The 24,013-nt window shown below is 53.1% G+C and overlaps 8 protein-coding genes across 8 annotated transcripts; 6 read left to right on the top strand and 2 right to left on the bottom strand.

The window, feature by feature from the left end:
• Window positions 1-3,377: 3,377 nt before the first annotated feature.
• Window positions 3,378-7,904, top strand: CKM354_001136100 (uncharacterized protein; the record flags this gene model as incomplete). The annotated part of the gene is made up of 1 exon (XM_044806845.1): window positions 3,378-7,904. One exon carries the CDS (start codon window positions 3,378-3,380, stop codon window positions 7,902-7,904), a length of 4,527 nt encoding a protein of 1,508 aa, XP_044662780.1.
• Window positions 7,905-9,034: 1,130 nt separating this feature from the next.
• CKM354_001136000 (uncharacterized protein) lies at window positions 9,035-9,583 on the top strand (the record flags this gene model as incomplete). The annotated part of the gene is made up of 1 exon (XM_044806844.1): window positions 9,035-9,583. The coding sequence occupies one exon, from the start codon at window positions 9,035-9,037 to the stop codon at window positions 9,581-9,583; it is 549 nt and encodes a 182-aa protein (XP_044662779.1).
• Window positions 9,584-9,845: 262 nt separating this feature from the next.
• CKM354_001135900 (uncharacterized protein) lies at window positions 9,846-11,312 on the bottom strand (the record flags this gene model as incomplete). Its single annotated transcript, XM_044806843.1, has 1 exon — window positions 9,846-11,312. One exon carries the CDS (start codon window positions 11,310-11,312, stop codon window positions 9,846-9,848), a length of 1,467 nt encoding a protein of 488 aa, XP_044662778.1.
• Window positions 11,313-11,559: 247 nt separating this feature from the next.
• On the top strand, window positions 11,560-13,935 carry CKM354_001135800 (DNA polymerase epsilon noncatalytic subunit; the record flags this gene model as incomplete). The annotated part of the gene is made up of 1 exon (XM_044806842.1): window positions 11,560-13,935. The coding sequence occupies one exon, from the start codon at window positions 11,560-11,562 to the stop codon at window positions 13,933-13,935; it is 2,376 nt and encodes a 791-aa protein (XP_044662777.1).
• A 315-nt stretch (window positions 13,936-14,250) lies between these two features.
• CKM354_001135700 (uncharacterized protein) lies at window positions 14,251-15,595 on the top strand (the record flags this gene model as incomplete). Its single annotated transcript, XM_044806841.1, has 2 exons — window positions 14,251-14,824; window positions 14,943-15,595. The coding sequence occupies 2 exons, from the start codon at window positions 14,251-14,253 to the stop codon at window positions 15,593-15,595; spliced, it is 1,227 nt and encodes a 408-aa protein (XP_044662776.1).
• Window positions 15,596-16,071: 476 nt separating this feature from the next.
• CKM354_001135600 (uncharacterized protein) lies at window positions 16,072-19,007 on the bottom strand (the record flags this gene model as incomplete). Its single annotated transcript, XM_044806840.1, has 3 exons — window positions 16,072-18,643; window positions 18,693-18,843; window positions 18,905-19,007. The coding sequence occupies 3 exons, from the start codon at window positions 19,005-19,007 to the stop codon at window positions 16,072-16,074; spliced, it is 2,826 nt and encodes a 941-aa protein (XP_044662775.1).
• A 246-nt stretch (window positions 19,008-19,253) lies between these two features.
• Window positions 19,254-20,143, top strand: CKM354_001135500 (uncharacterized protein; the record flags this gene model as incomplete). Its single annotated transcript, XM_044806839.1, has 2 exons — window positions 19,254-19,684; window positions 19,735-20,143. The coding sequence occupies 2 exons, from the start codon at window positions 19,254-19,256 to the stop codon at window positions 20,141-20,143; spliced, it is 840 nt and encodes a 279-aa protein (XP_044662774.1).
• Window positions 20,144-21,919: 1,776 nt separating this feature from the next.
• On the top strand, window positions 21,920-23,818 carry CKM354_001135400 (uncharacterized protein; the record flags this gene model as incomplete). Its single annotated transcript, XM_044806838.1, has 6 exons — window positions 21,920-22,183; window positions 22,241-22,564; window positions 22,614-23,127; window positions 23,177-23,495; window positions 23,552-23,683; window positions 23,779-23,818. 6 exons carry the CDS (start codon window positions 21,920-21,922, stop codon window positions 23,816-23,818), a joined length of 1,593 nt encoding a protein of 530 aa, XP_044662773.1.
• Between the last annotated feature and the right edge of the window lie 195 nt (window positions 23,819-24,013).

Genomic DNA, 24,013 nt, shown 5'->3' with positions numbered 1-24,013 from the left:
TATTGCCTCATCCCAATGTGCCCTGTTCTGAGGAGTGTGACCATTGTGCTCTCTGGTCTGGTGAGCCCTTTATGCAGAGCTAGTCCTACAGTGGAGGAGGTGGTGGTTGTCCATGCAGGTGGCTGTTCTCCTCCTGCTCTGGTTCTCCTCCCTTCCTTTTCTCTCTCCCACTTCCTGTTCCACTGGTGTTTTGCCCACCATGCCTTGTGACCCAGGTGTGTCTGCATTGTGGTCTCTTGGCCCTGTACTAGTTGGAGGATTTCCTCCTGTCTGGTTTGGGTTGGTGCAGCAGGGTGCCTTGTTCTCCTCCCTGCTTGTGCCTGTCTTCTGATCTCCCTGCACCTGTTTTTGATGTATTGGTATGCAGGCTGGTTGTCCTGTTTCTTGGCTGCCTGTCTGGCCAGGCAGCATATAATTACACTCGTTCCTACAAACTTATGTAAGGCAGGTAGACAAAGTCTGCCCACGCTTTCCCGCTTAGGGACACCTCTGCGCCTTTATCGCTTCGAGGGAGAGGCCCCAGGCCAAAGCCCCTACCCTACGCTCCATATACTGTTTGCTCCTTAAGCCTTGGTTATGCTCTTTCGGACTTCAGCGAACTGAAGACCGGTCGCCTCTCTTCCAAGACCGACATGCGCGTCCGTCCTCTCGGGCTGAGCAGACAGTGTCTCAGTCGCTGCCATTGCCCACCACGCCCCAGGAGAATGACTCCCTTCGCGTTACCATACCGCATCTCTTTGGCTATGGCCGGCCATGTCTCGCAGGCTTGCTCGAGCGTCTACTCCTAGCCAGGCAGCAGTGCTCTTGCGTTTCCACCCACTAACCAATGTATCGCCTCCTCCTCGCCTCCTCACGCCTTGCACCCCCTCCTTCTTGCCTCGAGTCTTCCCTTCGGCTCGCCTCTCTGTGTCTCCTTTGCCTGCTTCTCTATGTGGGCCTTCCTAAGTTTCCGAGCTCTTCTAGGTGACTGCTGGACTAGGTGTCCTTCTTTGTAAGGCTGTGCCCCGGGCAAACCCTCCTACTCGCACCTGAGCAATCGACAGGCCCCTACGGGCTTCGTAGCGTTACTCCGAGCTCCATTGCCCGCCAACTAACGCCTCCCTTCTAGCTCTTTCACCTCGGCTCTTCCAAGTGCATAACGCATCTGCTTCCGGCCTTAACAACGCGTACGCTCTCCGAGTCCCCTCAAAGCCTTCCAGAGGTAGGTGGTTCGGATCCAGAGACTGCATATTGGGTGACTTGTTGTCCTTTTGGCTCCAAATACCCTCAGCTGAGGATTCCTCCCATACACCAGAGGTGTCCTATCGACGCCTAGGAGTTCCGCGGCTCTTTCGCACGCTCACGATTAAGCGGACCTGTTTCTAACGCAGGTAGGTCGTCGTCGGATGGTTTTCAAAACCATTTCGGTGGTAGTCCTCTGTTCGGAGTAGTCTTGGCGAAACCGCACCGGATTTCGCACTCCACCACTCCGCTCCACCATGCCGTGCACTTTGCCAGCACGGTCGAGTTGCGAGCTCGACCGCCTGTTTCCGCCTGCGGCCGCGTGGAGGCGTGCAATCGGTCTTCGCAGGCGACAAAGATAAATAGTTCTTCGATTCACAGTAGCTGAGTCCTTCGTAAACCTATCCAGACAGACCTCAACATCTTTTCTTTTCTCTTCTCTTCTACAACAATGCCCAAGCCCACCTCCATATTCCTCCTTGCCTCCTTATCCCTCCTCAGCACGGTCGCTGAAGCGGCATACTGCAACCACGGCTGGACAGTCCTCCCACGCTACACGGATTGCAAAAAGTATAACAAGAACACATACTGCGTAAGTTTCTTTTTTCTTTTTTGTTTTCCGAAAAACTGCCCGACGAAAGTTGCACTTTTTGCGTGGGAAATTGGAGGTATATATTAAAAAAAAAACATCGGCTCATCGATCATATAGTGTGATGAAGAACAATATTCAAAATTTGAGATCTGGAGAGATGCTTTTATTTGGCCGGATACGGAATTCGGCGATTCGGGTTGGCCTTGTTATGCTGGCGAAGTGGGCGGCCACGAGGCTCACGGCAAGATTTATTGTGCAGACTAGAGTCCTCGGCGGATAGTTCACGCGCCTGTAGAAGTCGTCGAAGGAACGGTCAATCTTGTGAGAATAGGGATCGGGCTAAGGCTATAGGCAACAACAGAATGATCGCATGATAGCCTTGACAACTTTCAGACGGCTTTTTTTTTTCTGGCATTTGCGCATGGCAATGAAAAGGGTCAAGAAGGTCGTGGCATTCACGCATTCTAGCAGTTGCGTCTGGAAAAGTAGCAGGCATGTGTTGCTAATGGAACTTGCCCACTCATAGGTGATCTGCTTTTTTGCCTGCTGAATATATGTCACACCCCGCTCGAATGAATGTGGGTGTTTGCATGTCGATGTGTATCATAACCGATCCGGCCAGGAAGTTGCTGGTAGTAGCCGCAGATGTTCACATTGTATCATTGCATTGAATAGTCATTCCGAGATGTTTGTTTCGGCCAGCGATGGAAAAACTCCTACTTGAATCGACGTGCTGTCGTCTGACTGAGGCTCCTGCCCTGGTACAAGGTTGCGGCTCATGCCACGAGTACCTGCAGTACGTAAAATCCGACATCGCCGAAGATTTCGCAGAGCTTATGCGGAGATGCTGGTGGTTTGCTTTCTCTCTGCTGCTCTGGCACAACAAGCGTTGTTTTGAATGTTCTTATTCAGAAAGGCACTCTTCAAGGCAGACGCGCTGCGCGATACGCGACAGTGGCTAATATGCGGTGAATCCGATGGCGTGGCGGAGCTAGGACTTTATCGTAGCTATCACATGCACCACGGCTCGCGAGAGATCCCGGCTGGTGATGTACCCTTGAACCTGTGTGCCATCACTCACTTTTGCACGTCTGTTGATCAATCATCTCACTTCACGCTGCACCTTCCATCAGAATAGTTTCATAGACGCTGTCGGAGTGCTTAATCCATCGGAAACCCGTTTGCTCGCATCACGACCAACGCGGCGACTTCGATTGGACGGCGGATGCAACTGTCGGCGGCCGCGCTGGACCCACGATGCATCACAATATAGCCATGCTTCACCGGTAACGACAGATTCAACTGCTAGGCAATCGAACGATCCAACCAGATCACGCAGCGCGCGCCGAGCTTCGACTTCAACGTGCTGACCACCAGGCACCCGCGCCTTTCATTCAACATCGACAGCTGCTTGACGGCACCTCGCATGTGATCGCCTCGCATGTGAGACAACTTTTGCCGGGTGACTGTAACACCATCTGCTCGACTGCCATTTTTCACGCCGACTCGATAGGCAGATCCCGCGCAGCGCAGCTCAAGCCTGATCGAGGCGCATTCACTGACGATGGCGTCCTCATCGGCCAACAACAGCAAGCAACATGACATCGCAGCTTCACAACCCGCACTCTCATCACGCCGCCGAAGCAGTGACCGCGCGACCACTTCTTTTAGGAACAGACTCGGCCGCATACGATCACCGATAGCGCTACGGAGGACGAGCATGGATTTACCGGATCGCCTGAAGTTCAACGAAGAGGAGGAAGAGGGGATAGATGATGGTACCGGCACAGGACTGAACGATGGATTTCCTGCGCAGAGCATGTACGGAATGCTCGCGGCGACACACAGCAAACCGGACTTCAAGCCGCAGTTCATCGAGCAAGAGAGTGCGAGCGAGAGTGAGGGAGAGGACGGGGACGATCGGCGCAAGAGCGTGGATCAGAGGCGCTTTTCAAAAGAGGCATCGAGGGAGTCGGACAAGAGCAGAAAGTCAAGTGATGAGGCTCGACAATCACCGAAGCCGGAAGACAGCAGCAAGAGACACAGATCACGGCTTTCGGTCAACAAGATTGCAAGATCGTTGCTGGGCAGGAATGAACTCGGATCAATTCGAGAGCGGTCGGATTCGTCGGCACAGGACCCCATGACACAGAGTCAGATACTACCGCCGAAGCAGAAGGAAGTGACATCAAAAGACCGACCGGCTTCTGTACGATCAGATGTACCGATTCTGGACCGGAAACTACAAGCCATGGCCAAGGCGGAGCTGGAATCATCAACCACAACCCTCGGAGGCAGAAAGAGCAGAGAAGGCAGGACTTCAGAAGATGTTGGTCGGAAGAGACCACTGCCGAACGTCATCGCCGAGATCTTCCAGTTCGACGAGCCGGAAGAGGTGCTATCAGAATATTCATGCTGGTATCTACAAAATGTGTTGCTGCAAGGCTTCATGTATATCACACAGAAGCACGTCTGCTTCTATGCCTACTTGCAGAAGAAGACGGCAACGACAGTCAAGACGGGCCACTTGGGCAAGCTCGGCAAGCACAGCTATCGGCATCGGCGGTACTGGTTCGTGCTCAAGGGTGATACTTTTTCATACTACAGGAGCTCTGCCGAACCGTACTTTCCTCTCGGAGTGGTGGATCTGAGATACGCTATTTCTGCAGAATTGGCTTCGGTGAAGGATAAGGAGGAAACTGCTGCCGACTTTACTGTCACCACTTCAACGAGGGTGTATCAGTACCGAGCAGATACACTCTCATCTGCCAAGGAATGGGTTAAGCAACTTCAGAAAGTCATCTTCCGCAGCCACAACGATGGCGACTCTGTCAAGATCTCACTCCCTATCGAGAGCATCCTGGACGTGGAGAGAACCGAAGTCGTTGACTTTGCCGAGACGATCAAGCTGCGAGTGGTGGACAGCGAAGAGACTTTCGCTATCGACGAGTACTTCTTCACTTTCTTTCAGGCAGGAGAAGAAGTTCTCAATATGCTCAATGTACTCACGGCCGAGAGCAGCGCCAAAAAGGTGCTCGTGGAAGAGCCAATGAGCCCGCTGTCCAGAGTCCAGTCTCCGCCTCAGCGACCAGCGTTCCGAAGAAGTATGTCCGCGGAGCAATCGCCTCGTCTTGATCCGGTGAGGGCGACCTTGTCACCTCTATCTGCAACCGATCGCGCGAGTCCTCGACCAAGTGGCGAACACCGTAGATCCAGCGCCGATTGGTCACGACGAGCAAGTGGTGAGTTCGGGAGAGCCAGTTTCGACAGAGGACGCAGAAGTGCAAGCGGTCAGAGCCGGACTGCATCAAAGTCGCCCATGTCGCCTTCGATACAAGAGTCGAGCGAGAGCTTTGTGACTTCATCAGAGCAGCCAGACTCGTCTGTTGATGGAGAAATGGTGGAGGCAAACATGTCTGCGAGTCAGATGCTTTCTGATGACCATGTGTTTCGAGCACCTACGCTCCGCATGCCACAGCCTCGTCGCACAGTCTCTGGCAACACAGTAGAGCGATTGCGCCAGGAGTCACAGTCGTCCTCGCGGAACTCTAGCGCTGAACGAGGCGTTCCGCTGCGTGTACAGCCTCCTTCACGCACGGCTACAGAGGACAAGTTCAATGGTGGGCGCCCTGCAGCGCGACGCACTGACAGCGGCGACTCTGTACGCACTGCTGAAGCTAATGAGCTATCTCGACCCGAAGCCAGTGCTCCCAGACTGATTCGAGGCATTTCCACCCCTTTGCAGCACGCTATGAGCGTGGCAGGTGCAGTACGCGCCGGGAGCAAGCGCGTGGGTTCGTACTTGAGCAGCAGTCCAAAGACGTATATCAGCAACTGGACAGAAGCCATGGCAGGTGGAAAGCGACATTACACTGACGTCGAAGGTCTTGCTCCGGACGACAGCATCCGAGAACCAGAACAGGAGCTCGACGTCGCTGAGCATGAACGTCGTTTCCGAGAACACTTTGGCTTGCCACCCACTGAGAAGCTGGTCTCCGTGTTCTACTGTTGGCTACACAAGACTGTCCCGTTGTGGGGCAAAATCTACATGGGAACCCGTCGACTATGCTTTCGCAGTCTTTACTATGGGACAAAGACGAAGCTCATCATCCCATACAAGGATATCCTGAATGTGCAGAAGCAGAGGGGTTTCCGATGGGGCTATCCAGGCATGGTGCTGGTAATTCGTGGTTATGAGGAGCTCTTCTTCGACTTCCAGGACACCGGCCTCCGCGACGACTGCGTGGTTAGCACCCTCCGCACAGTTGAAGCGGTGGAGGCTGCCACGGAATCGATGATACTGACAGAAGAGGAACAACAGGATGCCAATGATGCCGCCGCCGAAAATGCCTTGCTACGAGCCGCTCGCACTGATGACACTGCTGACCATGACATAGAACTGCCCGAGGAAGTTGATGCTCCACCAATTCTGTTTGACGATCCTTCGTCTTCAGTACTGGAGTTCAAGCCCAAGCAGTCTTTGAACATCGTTTGCCTGACCATCGGGTCGAGAGGAGACGTGCAGCCCTACATCGCGCTATGCAAAGGCTTTCTGGACGAAGGACATAAGCCGACTATTGCGACACATTCCGAGTTCCGTCCTTGGGTCGAGAAACACGGCATTGCCTTCAAGACCGTCGACGGAGACCCAGCTGAGCTGATGAGGATCTGTGTTGAGAATGGAATGTTCACGCCTTCTTTCTTCCTTGAAGCTAGTAGCAAGTTCCGAGGCTGGCTAGATTCGCTACTCATCTCTTCCTGGAAAGCCTGCCAAGGAGCGGACATCCTTATCGAGAGTCCTTCGGCGATGAGTGGTATTCACATTGCAGAAGCGCTGGAGATCCCGTACTTTCGCGCTTTCACCATGCCTTGGACTCGGACTAGAGCATATCCTCATGCCTTTGCTGTGCCGAGACAGAAGCGTGGAGGTAGCTACAACTACATGACCTACACATTCTTCGACAACATGTTCTGGCAAGCCATTGCGGGTCAGATCAACCGCTGGCGTGGCAAGACTTTGAAGCTAGGTCCTACCAGCTTGGACAGGCTGCAGACGAACAAGGTGCCCTTCTTGTACAACTTCTCGCCAAGCGTTGTGCCTCAACCACTCGACTTCAGCGACTGGATCAAGGTGACAGGATACTGGTTCCTCGACGAGGGCGATGACTACACTCCTCCAGACGATCTCGCTGCCTTCATCAAGAAAGCACGGGACGATGACCAGAAGCTCGTGTACATAGGCTTCGGCTCCGTCACGGTCTCCGATTCTCGCCAACTGATGCAGCAGATCATGGAAGCAGTAGTCAAAGCAGATGTCCGGTGTATCCTGTCGAAGGGCTGGTCCGATAGATTCGACAAAGCCGACGCCAGCCGTCCACCATTGGAACTTCCATCATGCATTCATCAGATCCGAGCCGCGCCTCACGACTGGCTCTTCAAGCAAGTCGATGCTGTCGTTCATCATGGCGGCGCAGGCACAACTGGTGCTTCTCTACGCGTCGGTGTCCCGACGATCATCAAGCCTTTCTTCGGCGATCAATTTTTCTTCGCTACGCGCGTTGAAGACCTGGGCGTTGGGATGCATCTTAAGAAGGTCACTGCCAATCAGCTCGGGAAGGCCCTGTGGATCGCTACGCATGATGCAAGGATGCGCACGAAGGCCAAGTTGCTTGGTGAGGCGATTCGGAGTGAGAATGGAGTTCAAACTGCCATCAACGCTGTCTATCGCGATCTAGACTACGCGAAGAGTCTGATCAAGAAGAAGACTGTTCCTGGTCCTGCCTCTCCTGGAGTCGATGACGGACTCACAGAGAACGAGAGGGATGGTGTTGATGAGGATACCGAGGAGAACTGGACGTTCATCGAGAAGGACGGAGATTCTGCTGCTGCGGAGAACACTGCTTGGGGAACGCTTGCGATGGGGCTTACCGGTGGTAATGCTGCCGGGCCTTCTTCGAGCAGACGTTCGAGCTCAAATTGGTTGAGTCCACAGAGGAGTCCGCAACAAATTTCGCCGCAGCATTCGAGGAAGACGAGTTTGGGCAGTATGGTGCTGAGAGGTGGTAGTGGTAGTGGGGCTGGACGCTCGTAGTATGAGCGGCTCGGACTTCCTGCTACTGGTGCTGCTGCTGCCGCTGCTGCATCTAAAGCTGGAGCATTTGACGGAGGAGCGGAGGAAGATGAGGGCGATGGGGATACGCTGGAAGATTGTGTTATTGTTGAAGACTGAGGAGGTTGAGAATTACTGACTTTGCTGGAGCGGCACGAAATGGTTTTAATGAGCGATGATTATAGCGGCATGGCCTTGCATTGCATTACGTCGCGTTGGGCTTGTTTCTCTTGCATGCTGCATGAGAGTACGGCAGTGTTGCGACTGTTTCTTGGGCTGGTTTTCTTCCGCTTAGCGTGGCGTTTCACAGGAGCTTCGCTGCTGGTATAGATGAGGTAGTACTTTTCACAATTGGTACGCGGTATGCATTGAGTATGAATCAAGAACTCTTAAGCTCGATCATGACTGATGTGAGTCTGATGTCGAGCCGTGTTCACATTCTACATCCTTTGTTCGCCTCCCAACCATTTCAATACCAATTCGGCCATATCATCGCCTTCTCCAATTCCTCTGCCCCTCCATCCTCTGTCTCCGCCTTCACTGCTGGGGCACGTTGTCCTCGTTTTCGGTCATCAGAAATCGAGACTTTCCAATCAGGGTCACAGTGCGGACAATAGGGGTACGTTATTTCGTACTCCCAGCCGATTTGGGCGGAGGTCGCTGAGGATGGCGTTTTGGGCGTGGACTTGGTGGAAGAGGTCTTTTCCTGGGTGGTCTCGTGGGAGATGGGATCGGAGGACATTCGTGCATTTGGGGAGTGGGAAGGTTGTGGTCAGAGTGAGGGTGAGGGGTGAGAGTGGGAATGAGATATTGAGAGTGGACTTGGGGGCAGGGAGAGGCAACTTAGATTTATGTAGTCGCTGGAGAGATGGGCGTGAATGGTGGGAGTGGGAGTCCGGTATGGGATTGGATTGGATTTTGCCACAGGTCTGCTTCACGATTCCCGCTTCGTTCTCCTCATTGAATATAGGCGCACGTTTTGCAGGCGGAGCGGAAGTGAATGCTGTTCAATACAGCTGCTCAATAGAAGAGAAGATCGCTGGGCTTTTCTACTTCCTTTTCTCCCTCAACCCCAGTCTGGCATTCGAAGAGAAAAGATTAGTGTTGCGCGAATGGACTACGAAGCTCAGCCTAAGAATTCCCTCCAGATGCAGGACAGCCTCAACATTCCAACAGCATGCATTGGCCAGTCCAACACAATTCCAGACTCAATCTCTCCTGCTCCTCCTGCACCCGCCAATGGAGAATCGTATACGACCACCGAACTCACAGCTCTTTTCAGCTCCCTCGAAACCCGTCTGACAGGTTTCGCCGAAGCATTGCTAGGCGTAGGCGAATGCCTGGACTCTTTGCAAATACAGATCAAGGAGCTTCGTCAGAACGTCAATGGGAACAAAAGAGGCGAGGAGAGTGAGTCTGACTCCGAGGCTGAAGTGGAACCCAAGGAGCAAGGGACAGAAGGTGCTGGCGCCAATGAACACGGCTTTGGTGGCGAGGGTAGTGGAAATGTGGGCATGGAGAGCGTGGAGGAGGAGGAGAGAAGGGTGATCGATGGACCGAGAACAGTAAATACGGAGACCGATGCTGATGAGAATGGGCTTGGAAACATGATCAGCGGGTTTGTGTTCGGTAACGATGAGCCAAAAGAGTCTGCGTCTTGATCGTAGACTGTCCAGTATCTTAGCAATACGTCGATCTGGTACAGTCTGCCAAAACTACGTAAGTGACTCGACATGATGTGTCCGAGAAAAGGGAAGGGAGAGGTTTCGTAGGAGAAGTTGGTTCACATTTTGAGTCCACCCCTAAGCCACAATGCGAAAGGGTATCTTTGCATTTTGCACATACACATGGTCGCTGAAGAATTGATTAAATCGCTTTGTCGTAGCCGTCCTGATTATCCTGTGGAGAGTCGGCTGACCTCCTTCAAGTATCGGCCTCCTCAACCGCTTCCGCAAATTTCACCTTCTTGCCATTGCCATTCGTAGCTGCGGCGGTATCCCCGTCATCAGCTTTTCGCTTTCCCTTGCCTTCGGCTACTGGTGCAGGTTGTGTCTCCGCCGGCTTCGGCTTCTTCTTCTTCACCATGCCCGTCAAGTCATTGGCTTTCGCCGTTGCCTCTTGTATCCGCTTCTGCTGCTCTCCCTTGCTCTCGCCCAGCAGAGAGCCCAGGATACCTCGCATGGCCTCTTCTTCCCCTCCAGGTGCGCCGGCTGGTCCTAGGTTCTGCATTGCGGAAAGCGATGTTGCGGGTTTGCGAAGGTCCTCCAGACGAGTCTCCATTTCGCCGACCATCTCTTTCACATCTGCGAGCGACTTCTTCATATCTGCAGCTTTTGCATCGTCTAGCGACGGGAGCGAAGCCTCCTCCTTGGCGATCCGCGCTCGACACGATGCGATGGCGAGCTCCATCTCCTTCGCCGCGTCTTCCCGCATCACTTCATCAACTTGCGCAACCTTGTTCTCTCCATTGGCATCTTCTTGCGTAGATGTTACTGATGCAAACTCCAACGCGAGTGAGAGCTTGAAGTGTGCTTCCGCGATGAGGGAATTCTCTTCGGGATATAGTTGTAGCTTCAACGCCAACGAATCTCGCGTGTCGTTGATGGCATCTGCAAAGCGTTCGTTTTCCAGCGCGATCTCGGCCTGCAAGTCGTGTGTGTCTGCCAATCGTTCTTTGATCTGCCGCACTTCGAGCTTCTCTTCTGTCGACTTGTCCTTCGCCTCCTGTAGGGACTCCAACTTTCGTGTCAACAATATGCGCGCCATGTCGAGCACTTCGAAGGCGATCGCAAAGTCATCCTCCTCTTCCTCACCATCCTCCCCACCTTCTCCATCCTCATCATCGTCTTCGCTATCGGTGAAGTTGTCGTCGCCCGAGATTTGAAAGAAGGGATTGCTGCTGTTGCCTGGCTTCGTCGTTTCTTTTGTGCCCTCTGCGCTGCTCTCTGCCACGATGCCATCCTTGCTCTCCACTGCAGCCTCCACGACATCCTCAGCCAGCTTCTGCTCACCACTCTTGATGGCATCGCCAATCAGACTGCTGCTGCCTCCTTCACCATTATTCTCTTTCTTGACGACCTTGCGCTTCTTCTTCTTGGGTTCCTCGCTGCTTGCGACTTTTCCGCCAAGCACGTCTGAATTTGCGACGGCAACATGGTAGAGGCAGCGACCGTATTGATACAACAGATCGGCGTTTTCGATCGACATCTCCCCATTGACTTCATCCTGCACCTCGCAAGCATCGGCGTATCGCTCGGCGGCGGCGTTGTAGTTTTTCAGCGCATACTCTCTCGTAGCCTCTGCTTTCAGCTGTTCCAGGTTGGCGGGCAGATCTTGGGCTGTTTCGGCATCTGCTTGTTGCGCGACTTCGAGTTCTGGATCGGTAGACATGTCGTCAGTGGTTTGTGCAATAGAGATGAACGTTGTCGTGGATGCGTAAGAAAGCAGCTGCGAAGTTGCGAATACAACAAGAAGCTGGAAGCTGCAAGATGCGACGAGACAAACGCGACTTCCTGACGTGACGCGAAACGCACGGGTCACTAGTGAAAGTGGCAGGCGCGTCCCACTACGCGTGTCGTGTCGAGAGTCTGATGATGCACTGATAACACGGGCAACAACATTGTCTGCCTGCAACGACATGGCGAATCCCCCGAACACGACGCAGAATCCGTTCTCGTCGTCGCCAGCTTTTGGCACCCCCGCCCACCCATTTCCGCCCACCGCCAGCAAGCGACCCATTCCCGCCCCACCGGCATTCAAGCCTCAGATTGCGACTATCCTTCCTATACTGCTCCCGCCAACGATATTACGACCGCTTGCCTTCAGGACTTTCACGAAAAAGCATAACCTTACACTCAATTCTTCCGCACTTCAAGCATTAGCCACATTCATCGGCCGGCATTGTGGCTCAGGATGGCGAGAAGAGGGAACGGGAGAGAAAGTGTTGGAGGAGGTGGCCAAATTGTGGAAGGCTGAGAACGGCCCCGTCATCGTCGAGGACGGCAAAATGCTGCAGACAATTTTGAAAACGTTAGAAGGGTGCATGAGTGGTGGCAGAATTGGGACACCAAAGAGTGGGAACAGCTTGAATCCAAGCCGACAAAACAGTTTCACATTTGGCAACGACTCTGCGATAGATCTGCTGGGCGAACGACCAAGTTTGGAGCGACAAGGCAGCTCTTTTGGTTTGAGTACTCTGAGGGTGCAAAGTCCAGCTCTCGGTGCCGAGGAAGAAGAACATGGGAGTCAAGAGCCAAGGAACTGGTTGAAGGTCATCAGTGCCTTCGAGCAGCCTCGTTTCACCTACGACGCAGGGAAGAAGCATTTCATGAAGATCGAGGCCAAGGCTACACCGTTCCCAAATCCGAGACAGAAGACGGCTGTGTTCAAGGAACGATTCAACATTATATACCAGAGACTGCTGCGAAACCCAGCATTCCAGGCACCCTCACTATCGGCCGGCGTGCCAACGCTTAAGAGGCAAGGCACTGTCACCGAGAGGACTTTTTACAAAATCACGCCTGTTGCGAATCTCTTAGGAAGAGGTGGCAGCTCACATCTGCTCCTTGGCATGCTGGTTATAGCACCGACAGGAATGCTGGCACTCAACGATCTGAGTGGGAGCATTACACTAGATCTGCAACACGCTACAAGCATGCAGGAAGGCCAGCCCTATTTTTGCCCGGGCATGATCGTGCTTGTAGACGGCGTGTACGAGGAGGACTGGGCTGGTGCTGGTTCGAGCGGACTAGGGAATACCGGAGGTGTTGGAGGGACGATCGGCGGCAGATTCGTGGGCTTCGAGATCGGAGGTCCACCCGTAGAAAGGCGCGACATCTCGCTGGGAGTAAACCTGAAAGCAGATGACCTCGGAGGAGGATTTGGCTGGACAGACTTTCTCGGCTTGGGATCCGAGCGTGCTGTGGGAACACGGATGAAAAAGCTGGAATCACGACTCATTGGACCAGAGTCAGACATCGAAGACACTGCTCGGAAGATGGTCATCCTATCAGAGGTTACGTTAGACCAACCTTCAACTCTTTCAGCTCTGCGCAAGCTACTCGAACAGTACGAAGCGGTAGAGCAACCGCCCATGGGCTTTGTACTGGCAGGCGATTTCTCAAGCAAGGCGGCAATGGCAGGTGCCGGCACTGGTTCAATCGAATACAAGGAGCTCTTCAATGAGCTTGCGGCTGTCTTATCAGACTTTCCAACTTTGCTTCGCAATTGCACATGGACGTTTGTGCCTGGCGACAACGACCCATGGGCATCTTCTTTCAGCGCAGGCGCAAGCACATTACTCCCTCGCGAAGGCGTTCCGGACCTCTTCACGAGCAGAATCAAGCGCGCATTCGCGAACGCCAAAGCTGAAATCGGAGTCAAGAAAGGCGAAGTGGATGGCGAAGCAATCTGGACGAGCAATCCGACAAGGCTCAGCTTGTTTGGGCCTGCTCATGAAATTGTTGTGCTCAGAGACAACATCTCTGGTCGCTTCAGGCGGAACGCAGTTCGCTACGGTCAAGCCATACGACAGGAAGAGTCGCAACATGATAGTGCTGTTGCGCTGCCAACACAAATCGACGAAGATCTGGCGATGTCGGGTGCTTTGCCAACAACAGAGGACGATGGACTAGAGAGCACACAAATGGCCATCGATACCGACTCACCACCAGCTGCGTTGGCGGAGACTGTTCCATCGGAGTCATATAACATCCAGGAAGCAAAGCGTTTGATTCTGTCACTCCTGCCACAATCGACCGTGTCGCCGTTCCCACTGACCGTACGACCTGTGCACTGGGACTACGCGCCTTCTGCGTTGACTTTGTACCCACTGCCGCATGCGTTGGTAGTGGCAGATGCCGAAGCTCCTCCTTTCTCCATCACTTACGAAGGCTGCCATGTCATGAATCCTGGCAGGCTCGTAGAGGGCGGAGGAAAGAGGAAAAAGGTTCAGTGGATCGAATATGACACCTGGACCAAGCGCGGTGGCGTAAAAGAACTTTGGATAGGTTGAAAGAACGTACTTGCCGCAGTTCTTCACTTCCAAGCAAGCACCTCCGTTGCCAGGGAGAGGGTTGCACATGCTCTGTCGGTATTGAGAGCAGCGCATAACGAAGTAGGCACCATGGCTGAGCATTGCCTTGCAGGAGCAAACGACGATAGCTGCCATTGAAATGATTTTCCTGTCCTGCGACAACCATCTACATCGACACCCTCCTCTTCGCATCCCGTCTGCATTCGTACGTCAGTCTTCACAGCTTTCAGCTATTGCCATCACTATACTTCGCCGACCATACGACGTCCTTTCAGCAGAGAACATATCGACATCATGAGCTATTTACTGTCAAACGGCAACGGCGTCAATGGCACTGGGATCAATGGTAATGGTGCAAGTGGCTCGTCTTCGGCAAGCCCTTCGGGCGCTCGACGATATTCTGATCCAGCAGAGCTTGCACGAGCGGTCGGAGGAACCGTACGGCAGCATATGAGAGACAACAGAATGGACATTGAAGGGCTACCGGGTCCCAGCAATACGCCTCTCGAAATATCCGCGGCTGAAGATGATGTGCAAGAGTCAAGCGCCAGCTCGCCATCGCTAGCACCCCTTCGTAGAAGCGTTCAGCGAGCACTATCGCACACTGAGTTGGGGCGACTACAGAATGACATCAAACAGATCAGAGACCGCCACGCGCAAGATCACGACACGATTCTGGCGTGGCTTCGTCGAATTGACAGAACCGTTCATCGCATTGAGCAGAAGCAAGAAAGGATGACGGCCATACGGGTACCGTCTTCGAATGCTCGAGCCAGAGCTGGCGCATCCAGTGGACCACAGCCTCAGGCCGTGGTTGTGAATGAGGACGAGAATGTGGACAAGGCTCGGCAAGACAGTGCTGCCACGAGTGAGAACACAAACCCTCCCCGTCGCCAAACCGGCTTGTCGTGACGAGTCTGCATACAGTTGCAATTGCACCGCAACAGGTCGTCGGCGCTGGAATCATGCGCTAACAGGGCACCCAGATGTACCGAATACCCGGAGGCCAGCTCAACCCGTCGACAGCAGCTCAGATAGCGGCGTGCCCGTCATTCCGAGGCGCAGGACAGCAACATTCATCGTTGGACCAGACCACAGCCAGGAAACCACCGAGGCCGACACCCCTGAAGTTCAAGCAGTCTTGCTTCCCGACGGGATAGTGCCAGTACCAAACCAGCCTCTCGATCAACAACAGCCGGAAGGAGAACCACGCGACGACTCTGACACTCTCCCTGCGCCGTCGGCGTCATGCGCAAGGCTCTCATCAGCCGCAGCCCAGGATCCGGAGACTTCGTCGCCTGACACGGAATCCTCGCATGTCGTGGAACCTTCGCCATCCTCTTCCAGCATCACCACTCCTCGACCAAAGGGCAAAGAGCGCGTCAACGAGCCCGGACCATCCGGTACCAGCAACAGCACCAGTGACGACGACGGCCGCCATCTCGTGCACGAACAGGCTACTCCTGGTGCCCAAGCTGCTTCTCACCCTCCGGCACAGCCTGGCTACTTCGATCCAACAACAGGCATCGATTCGGGAGTGTCGGAGGAGGTGTATAGAGAGTATCTGGTGCAGAAGGAATCTAGCGAGGACAATGAGGGAACCGAGGATGAGGGGATCATTGGGAGTCTTTTCGACTGAGGAACTGGTCCAGTCAGCGGCATCGGTTTGGGACTTTGAGACTTGACTTTCGTTGAAAATTTGGTAGAGTAGAAATGACTGTCGTGGAATAGTGTCGAGAGCCGAAGCTTGATTCATATTCGTACCGCTGTCGCTCATCTGCTGCTCTGGCTTGCGCCATCGGCTTTTGCATCTATTTCCAACATAAGCAGCGGAGATCTGCCGGTCAAAATCTGGTGATGTTTCTATCCCCTACATGTGGCATGGGACAAGTCTGCGCTCTCAGGCTACCCTTGTTTGAAAGTAGTATGTGATGGTCTATGTGTGGAAGGCAAATGTTCGACTTATTACCGTCAATGCAGAGACGATAAAAAGGCTGTGTCCTGCCATCCTGGTAGCTTTCTGCTTCAGAGTGCGCAATTAGAGCGGATCTTCGCGTCTGAGACTTCTACTTTTGGTCCGCGAGCTTTGATGCGCAAAATTTGACGGCTTCCATTTCACATGAAGAGCAGACTGAACGGCCGCCGGCTCCCATGTGTAGCTATTTCGACATCTTCCTCGCTAACTCGTGAGTATCGGTCGGATGTGACGGGAGTTGTTCCGGATTGGGTGCTTGCGTCATCGTGTTGTTGACGTACAGCTTCGCTGTTAGCATATTGAATTTCAGGTCGGACGATGACGTTGAGTTCTTGCCTAGTAGGATTGGTACGTCGTCGAGCCACTAGCCGAGTCTCTACACGATCGATTTGGATTCGCATAAGGTTCGTGACGGCTTGCCAGGTTTCCGGATGCTGCGTGCCATTTACCTCTCTGCAAGTCTCTACTGCTCTCGCTTGCAGCTTCTCTAACTTCTGATATATCACTGTGGCTTCGCCAAATTGCCCTTGCCCCACATACATCCTCGCGAGGTCGTCCATGCTGTTCATCGTGGTACTATGGTCTATACCCTGCTTCGCCGCTTTCTTCTCTATGAGTTCCTTCAGCAATGCCTCGGCTTTCGTCCATTGCTTCCGTTGACAATATGTCGTAGCGAGCACATCTATGCTTTCTAGTGTTTCGGGATGATCTGCCCCTAGCGTCACGCTTTTCGTCTCTAGTACTTGCTTTAGTAATGCCTCGGCCTCCTCCCATCGATGTAGACAGTGATACGTGACAGCGAGCGACCCCGTGACCCTCAGTGTGTCGCGGTGCTCGGGCCCTTGCTTCGCTCTCCTCTGCTGCAGAACCCGACTCCATGCCCGCACAGCGTCTTCGAATTGTCTTCGTTGGCAGTACGCGTCAGCGAGGGACTCCAGCGCTTCTAGCGTTTCTAAATGGTCCCAGCCGAGCGCTTCTATGGATGATTTCACTAATTTCAAGTTTAGATCCCCGGCCTTCTGCCACTGTTTTTGCTCTTTATATTGATCCAGAAGGACGTTCATGGTGGCAAGTGAGTCGGGGTGATCTTGCCCCAGCTTGCTCTCCGTCTTGTCTAGAACTTGCAGCAATATTCTCTCTGACTCTTTGAAACGTCCTTGCCGATCATAAATTAAGGCAAGTTCATGCATGCTGTCCAGATAGCCGTGATCATCAACCCCTTGTGACGCCGCCGTCAATTCTGTGACCTCCAACTGCAACGCCTCTGCTTCTTTCAAGCGTCCTAGACATCTGTACGTGACAGCAAGATTATGCTGGTAGGCCAGGGTGTCATAGTGTTTTTTTCCTAGCTTCAGCGAGCTTCTTTTTAACAGGTCTAGGCTCATCTCCTCTGCCTCCTTCAATTTTCCCTGGCTTTGCCACACGCGCACAAGCAGGCTCTGCTTGCGCATGGTACGGTGGTCGTCCTTGCTTTCGAGATTTTCCAGCACAAGGCGCAATGCTCTGGCAATCATACTCTCAGCCAGATCAAGGTCAAATATCCGGAAGTGATAGTAGCCAGCTCGGCACATCAGCTCGGCCCACTGGAGGATGACCTGTCTGGAGGAGTTCGACTTCTGCTCCAATGCGCACTGCACGTGCGGAAGCAGGCTTCGACACATCTGCCAAGTCTTGTACTTGCCAGAGGGAAATACCCCAGAAAGATTGCAGATGAATCGTCCTTGAACAAGATCGTATCTGCCTTTATCCTCGATCCACAGCTGTGTTGCGTCCTGTGCCAGCCGGTGCATCGTCCAATCAGTATCGCTGGTTGTCGTCGAGATGAACGAGAATCCGAGTAACATCGCAATGTCCTCCTCAAAGCCCTCGTCCGCGACACTCATGTTGTCGCTATCCCTGTCGTTCTTGGTCGATCCGTTGCGGAACTTGAAAGGACGGAGAAGGCGCTCCGGAATCGCCTGCCGATCACACATACTCATTAATGACAACAGTTCAGTTGCCGAACTCCTTTCACGCGATATGTACTCAAATGAGATCTGCCATGTTGTGATTACTGATGCGCTCGCTTCCCAGTCGCGATCTGGCAGTCGGGCATCTCGCCGGAGGAGCTCGCTCCGTGATTGGCGATTTATCTCGATTTTGTGCAGGTAATGCTCAACGGAGCTGCGGCGTCCCCTCTCGCGAATATAAGATGCTGCCTGGGACATGGCGAGTGGGATGAAGTCCAAAGCAGTGGCCAGTCGGTCGTAATCGTCTCGCCCGTGCGGTCCCAGTCTCTTTTCTAGGAGCAGATTCGCGTGCTGAGCATCCATCGGTTCTACTGCAATAATGAACTCGTCGTAGACCAGCTGCTGCGCAACTGTCTTTGACCTTGTTGAAACCACCACTGAACCATGATCGCACACCGGAAAGTAGTCGGTCAGCCGGCGTCGTGCGCCTGGGTTGGTGCGAGAAGATGCGGAAGCGTCAACATCGTCGAGATTGTCCAGTATTGCAAGCCACTTTCCTTTGCTCTTGTCGCCGAGCCATTGACTGAGCAGTTCCAGTAAATCTTTACTCGGGTCACTTCGTCCGCGAATTTTCAGTCGGTCTGCAACATCTTTCACACTCTGTTGTACACACGCCGCGTTGTGGGCAGATATCCATATTATCCATGTGTTTGGCGATTGCGCATGCACTGAATCTGCATATTCAACTGCCAGCTGCGTTTTACTGCCACGTGTAAGCGTCTCTCGCGTGTGGTGGACATTGGCCTGCCCACCCTGTCCCTCCCAGTCCGACCACCGCTACGCGGGCTCCGGGCACCGAGGCCTTCTTCGCGACCTCGTCCAGGAGTGTCTTTCGCGACACATAGTTGGGATCGCGGAGGAGAGGAACGGTGGAGCAGGGGAGCGGCGGGGTTTCGAGTCGTTCTATAATGGAACAAGTGTCAGCCTTTGCTTGAATGGAGCAGGTGAAGTTCACCATGCTGACCGGGGGCAAGGTGGAACTCGGCCGAGATTGGTGCGAAACTCTGGCCCACCTGGAGACCGCTGTTAGCATCTCCAAATGCAATGGACGATCCTGCGGTCGTCATGATGCCTCCCGAGATGGATTTCGGTGACTTCGCATCGAAAAGATGAGTGTAGCACAGCTCAGCCTTGCTCATCCTCCGTCTGGTCGCAGCCTGATCGCAGCCTGATTGCCTTCATTGCCGCCGTGGCTTGCGGCTGAGGGGTGCAGCATGCGCAGCACGCTGCGCCCTCATTGGCGCTTGCGGTCTGCTATATCCTCTGCGACGGCAGCTTATGAGTTGTGATCACAGTCCCATCATTGTCTCGGCATGGCAGACGCCCTGAGCGTGGCCGCCGGCATTGTCAGCCTAGCGGTACCAGCCTTGCACGGAGCTCGAGTTCTTCTCAACGATCTCGAAAAGATCATAAATGCGCCAGATACCGTCAAGCGGCTGAAGGAAGAAGCCAACTCCATTATCAAAGATTTGAGCTTGCTCAACGACATTACAGAATCAGTATGGGCTTCTCTGGGTGCCAACGTGGCCGATCAGTCCAAAGCGACCATACAAAGCTGTGAGGAGGCCTGCGACACGATTCGTACGGATATTCTACGATGGACGAAGCGCTCTGCTGGAGGCAAGCTGTCCTGGCTCGACCGAGTGAAAGTCGGCTTCTTTCGCGATCACCAGCTCCAAGCATACTTCGACCGGCTTCAAACTCATAAGCTGAGCTTGCAGTCGACCGTGGGGATCGCAACCTTGTAAGCTGGGATCCGCAGGGAAGAGAGCATTACTGATTGATTGCCAATAGATATAGCTCCATTCGCAACTCGCAAATGACAGCTGAGCTGCGGAACGAAGTTACATCACAGCGAGATCAACTCGTAGCTGCAAGCGATGCTACTTCAACAGAAGTTGCGCTAGTGCAGCGTAGACTGGAAGAGTTACAACTGCGTCCACTGTCAGAGCCTGCTTCTGGCAACGAGGATGCTGATGAGAACGACCGAGACGCCACTGCAACGAATCTGGAACACCTGCTGGAAGCACTCAAATTATCGCAAACACTCTTACAGGAATTATTGTCGAGATCAGAGCCTGCTGAAGTCGAGCGCAATGCCCAAAGGAGTGACACTACGACGAACATCACTTTCGGTACGAATCTGAAAGGCATGCAAGTTGGCGTCAGTCATGGTCAGATCAACTTCAGCAGCGGCAGATGAATCGTCTTTCCTGTCGCACGGCGACCGCATATTTCTTCGGGCTGGGATAACAGTATTTGACTTCAAATCATGGTTGGAAGCCATTGACACCCACACTCCACAGTCTCTGAAGATTTCATTGTTTTGGCACCCGATTGACGCAGTGTTCATTCTAGTAAACTCGGCAAATCTTGAACTTTGGCTAGTTGACGAAAGTTTCTGTGATAGTCAAACACGAACTCTCTTCGTCCGATCTCAACGATAATTGAGGTGAAAATTCGATGTATTGGACACTTAGTCAAGCGGTTCCCCCGTTTGCTCTTACTGCATCGAGAGCGTAAGGTGAAGAAGACAAATGAACTTCAGTATGTATGATGCTGTTGCCACTGCAGACCCTCCTGCCGTCGTTGTCTCAGCCGGAATACCACTCGTTGCTGATTGCTGACTTTGCGAGAAGGGAGTAATCGAGCCAATAGTCTCGCTCGTGCTCGTTCGCCCGTAAAGTAGCGAGACAGTCGATGTCTTGTCTCCTTGTGCAGCCGGCTTCCCACCTGTCGAAGTTCCAGTTCTAGTCCGAGTCACTGTTGAGGTCAATCTCAAGGTTGAAGTGGCGATCGATCCCGCTACCGGGACAGTCAAGCCTGAGGTCGACGTGCAGCCCCAGTTGGTAAGGGTGACTCCATCGCCATACCGTTTGAACAGCACACAATACTGCGAGTCGGTCTCTGTACTGTATCTTCTGTCAGTCTATATATTGCGGCTAATTTTTCGGATAGGACACACCATGCTTGTAGCCTAGCATTCGAAGAACAGTCATCGTCGCATCCTGCAGAGTAGTCGTTGCAGGCGCTGTAGAAATTACATGCCGTCAAAGCTGTCGATGAACCGATAGCCACTGTTGATTCGCAGCAACCAAAAGCCCCAGCAGTAGGTTGGAAGGCACAATACGACGGGCAGGTGAGCGTGTTATCTGCACTTCGATCAGCTTATTTTCTGTCGTCGCTCTTGGTCAATTCAGCTGACCGGCGTCGATGTAGCCGCAAATCGAATTCGGTGCAGCACTCTGCCGCTTGTGAAGCCAATTATGCGACTGCAAGTCTACAGTCCGAATGGAATCGAAAGCATAGCCAATGTCGTTCTCGTACGACCCGTTGCTGATCATGGTGCCTCTCGCAGGAGTTGCTGCGATGAGAAAAGCCAGGCAAGTCCAGAAAGTCTCGAAAGCGCGAATGCGCATCATGGCTAACTCCAAGGACAATCTGCAACACAAGAAATCTGGCGGCCGCTGGCGGGCAAGAAATATGGAAGGATTTGCGAAGTAGCTTTTGTCAGGCCTCATTCCGCAGGCTGCAGCCATCTATTGACTGGCTTGCGGTAAACGCCTCACGTCGATGCAACGGAGTCGCACACACTTCGTTTCGTCCTTCGACTGTACGACTGCACCAGATCCTGATAGACGGCAAAAGTGCCCGATGGTGGACGTGGTAACCCGCCAACTTGACCTTGTTGCATGGATGTGAAACACGTCCACATCACGGTTCCGAAATATGATTGCATAGGCTCTTGACCGGTCGAACGTTTCCCTCAAACCGAAGTGAGTTCCCCGTACCACAACATGACGGGCAGCTGCACGAGTTGCTCAGCCTCGCATCCTAGATTAGCTCTCATGAGCTGCAGATCGTGGCTTGGTTGTGTAACATGACCGGCTTCGGTTCAAGGTCACATCTTCTACTATTGGAACTCAATCCTTTCTGTCGAACAACGCTCATCAGTCCCTTGGAAATTCCAGAAGCAAGTATGTCGCTCTCAGAGAACACAATTCGATACTCTCAACTCGGGACTTCTCATGCCTGGAGACCAGGTGCATTGCGACAATTTCCTGTTCTTGGAGTAATTCAGCTCGTGGGCGTCGTGCTGGGTATCTGCGCGGCCATCACAATTCTCATCGTCTCTGATCAGGCTCTCATATCCGACTGGAAATATTCGCCAGCTGTGTACCTGACCATATCCTACACGATTAGCAACTTTCTACTCGCTGCTGCTTTCGCTCAAGGGGTTACGGTAGGCCGAGTAGTTCCGCTATTGCTTTGTATGCTTAGCTGACTGCTTCTTTCTCAGCTTACATGGTGGAACAAAGCAATTAAAGAAGGCACCGTTCTGGGCGATCTTCATCGATACCATGCTCAGGGCACAGCAGCCTGGGCAGCGCTTACTGCCGGAAAACATTTCAATTTCATTGCATTCGCAACCCTGTTTGTGACGTTGACACCAATCAACGGCCCGCTACTACAGCGTTCATCGACTGTTGGCTCAAAGTCTCTTCCTTCCCAGGCGAATTTACAGATACCCATCACTCGTTCGCTCCGCGATGGCACGGGCGTGGTCTTTGGACGTGCTTTCAAGGTAGCACTCTTCAGTCAGCCCTTTAAGGACGTCGTGCAGGTAATGCTAATTTCCAACATTCAATTGTCCATTTGCTGAATGTAAACAGGCCTATTACGGCGGAGAGTCCATCGTCGCGAACAGCACAGGTTGCCCTGGAGATGCAACGTGCACAGGTCGCCTGCCAGGAGCAGGTATTGCGGTCAATTGCTCCACTGCCAGCGTGGTATACAACCTGAGCATGGAAGTCATCGGTGCCGACGGCAAGATCCAACGAAATCCCAACCAGACAGACGTGTTTGTAAGCACCTTTTCCTGGGATTCGTTTTCTCCCGGCAATATTTCGCTGTACCTTAAATTCAAAGACACCTCCGCAACAGCGGGCGAACTTGTGGTCAAAAAGTGCTCCCTACAAACGGCAACCGTGGAGTATCCTATAACTATAGACGGAAACAGCTCAACAATCTTGCTCTCGGCGAACACTTCCATCTTCGATGATGTTGTACTGTCGCTCAATCCTTATCCAACGGCAACTACTTTCGGCCATATTTCTGAGGTTGGCGGCTACGCATTTGCGTTGAGTACCAGATTCAATGCGAACATGAACATTGCCTTCGCTGGAGGTAAGCGACCAAGGTACCTTGGCCATGCTGTCACTGACTGCCCTTTTAGCTGCTGGCTACGATCTTGCAAGCACAGGTTCCGTCGGACCGCAATTTGCGGGCCTTGATGACGTCTGGTCCAACCCTTCCTGGAATGCTTCTCACGTAAAAATCACCGATCCGACTATTTATTTGCTCAATCAAGCAAGAGAGTTGATGTTCCGCACCGCACTAGCGCAAGGAAATTCATCGATGATCGAGAGCGTAAAAAGCGCTACGCAGGTTCGTAAGGCTAGCATTTACATCTCGCACTACGACTTTCTCGGGATTGCAGTAGCTATAAGCACAATGTCTCTTGGCGTGGTGTTAGTCACTTTCCATGGCTATTGGTCAGTCGCATCACATGCACCCCTGCTGGTCCCACTCACTGACACTGAAAACATAGGCACCTCGGACGTGAAGTCACATTCAGTCCTGTCGAAATAGCAAAGGCTTTCAGTTCCCCATTGCTTGCGGAGGAGAATTCTAATTCCTCGGCCGAAGAAATGGTGAAGTCGGCCGGCACGAAGCCAGTTCAGTATGGTCGCATATACGATGGAACCTTCGAGAGGAGCGGAAAGCACGAGGCTCTGGAAAGATTGTGGCATCCGAACACAATACAAGTACCTTCAGGATAGCAGATCCCGGGCAGGTGAAATCACTGAGAGGGTAGATGTGGGTAGGCTGTGATTGGCCGAGAATTTGTGGGTTCTTTCTGCTTGAGGCCTCAACAGCCGCACACATTCTCAATCCGATGGGTCTGAGAAGGAGATAGAGCGAAGCTCTGGCCCACTTGGACACCGGTGTTCACGTCTTAGACTATGCTTACGTCCTCGTCGCTTCAAGCGCCCAGAGCACGCGCTGATCA

This window comes from Cercospora kikuchii, assembly GCF_019650295.1.
Source record: "Cercospora kikuchii DNA, contig_00008, whole genome shotgun sequence".
Taxonomy (NCBI): Eukaryota; Fungi; Ascomycota; class Dothideomycetes; order Mycosphaerellales; family Mycosphaerellaceae; genus Cercospora; species Cercospora kikuchii.
This window is presented reverse-complemented; position numbering and strand designations above follow the sequence as displayed.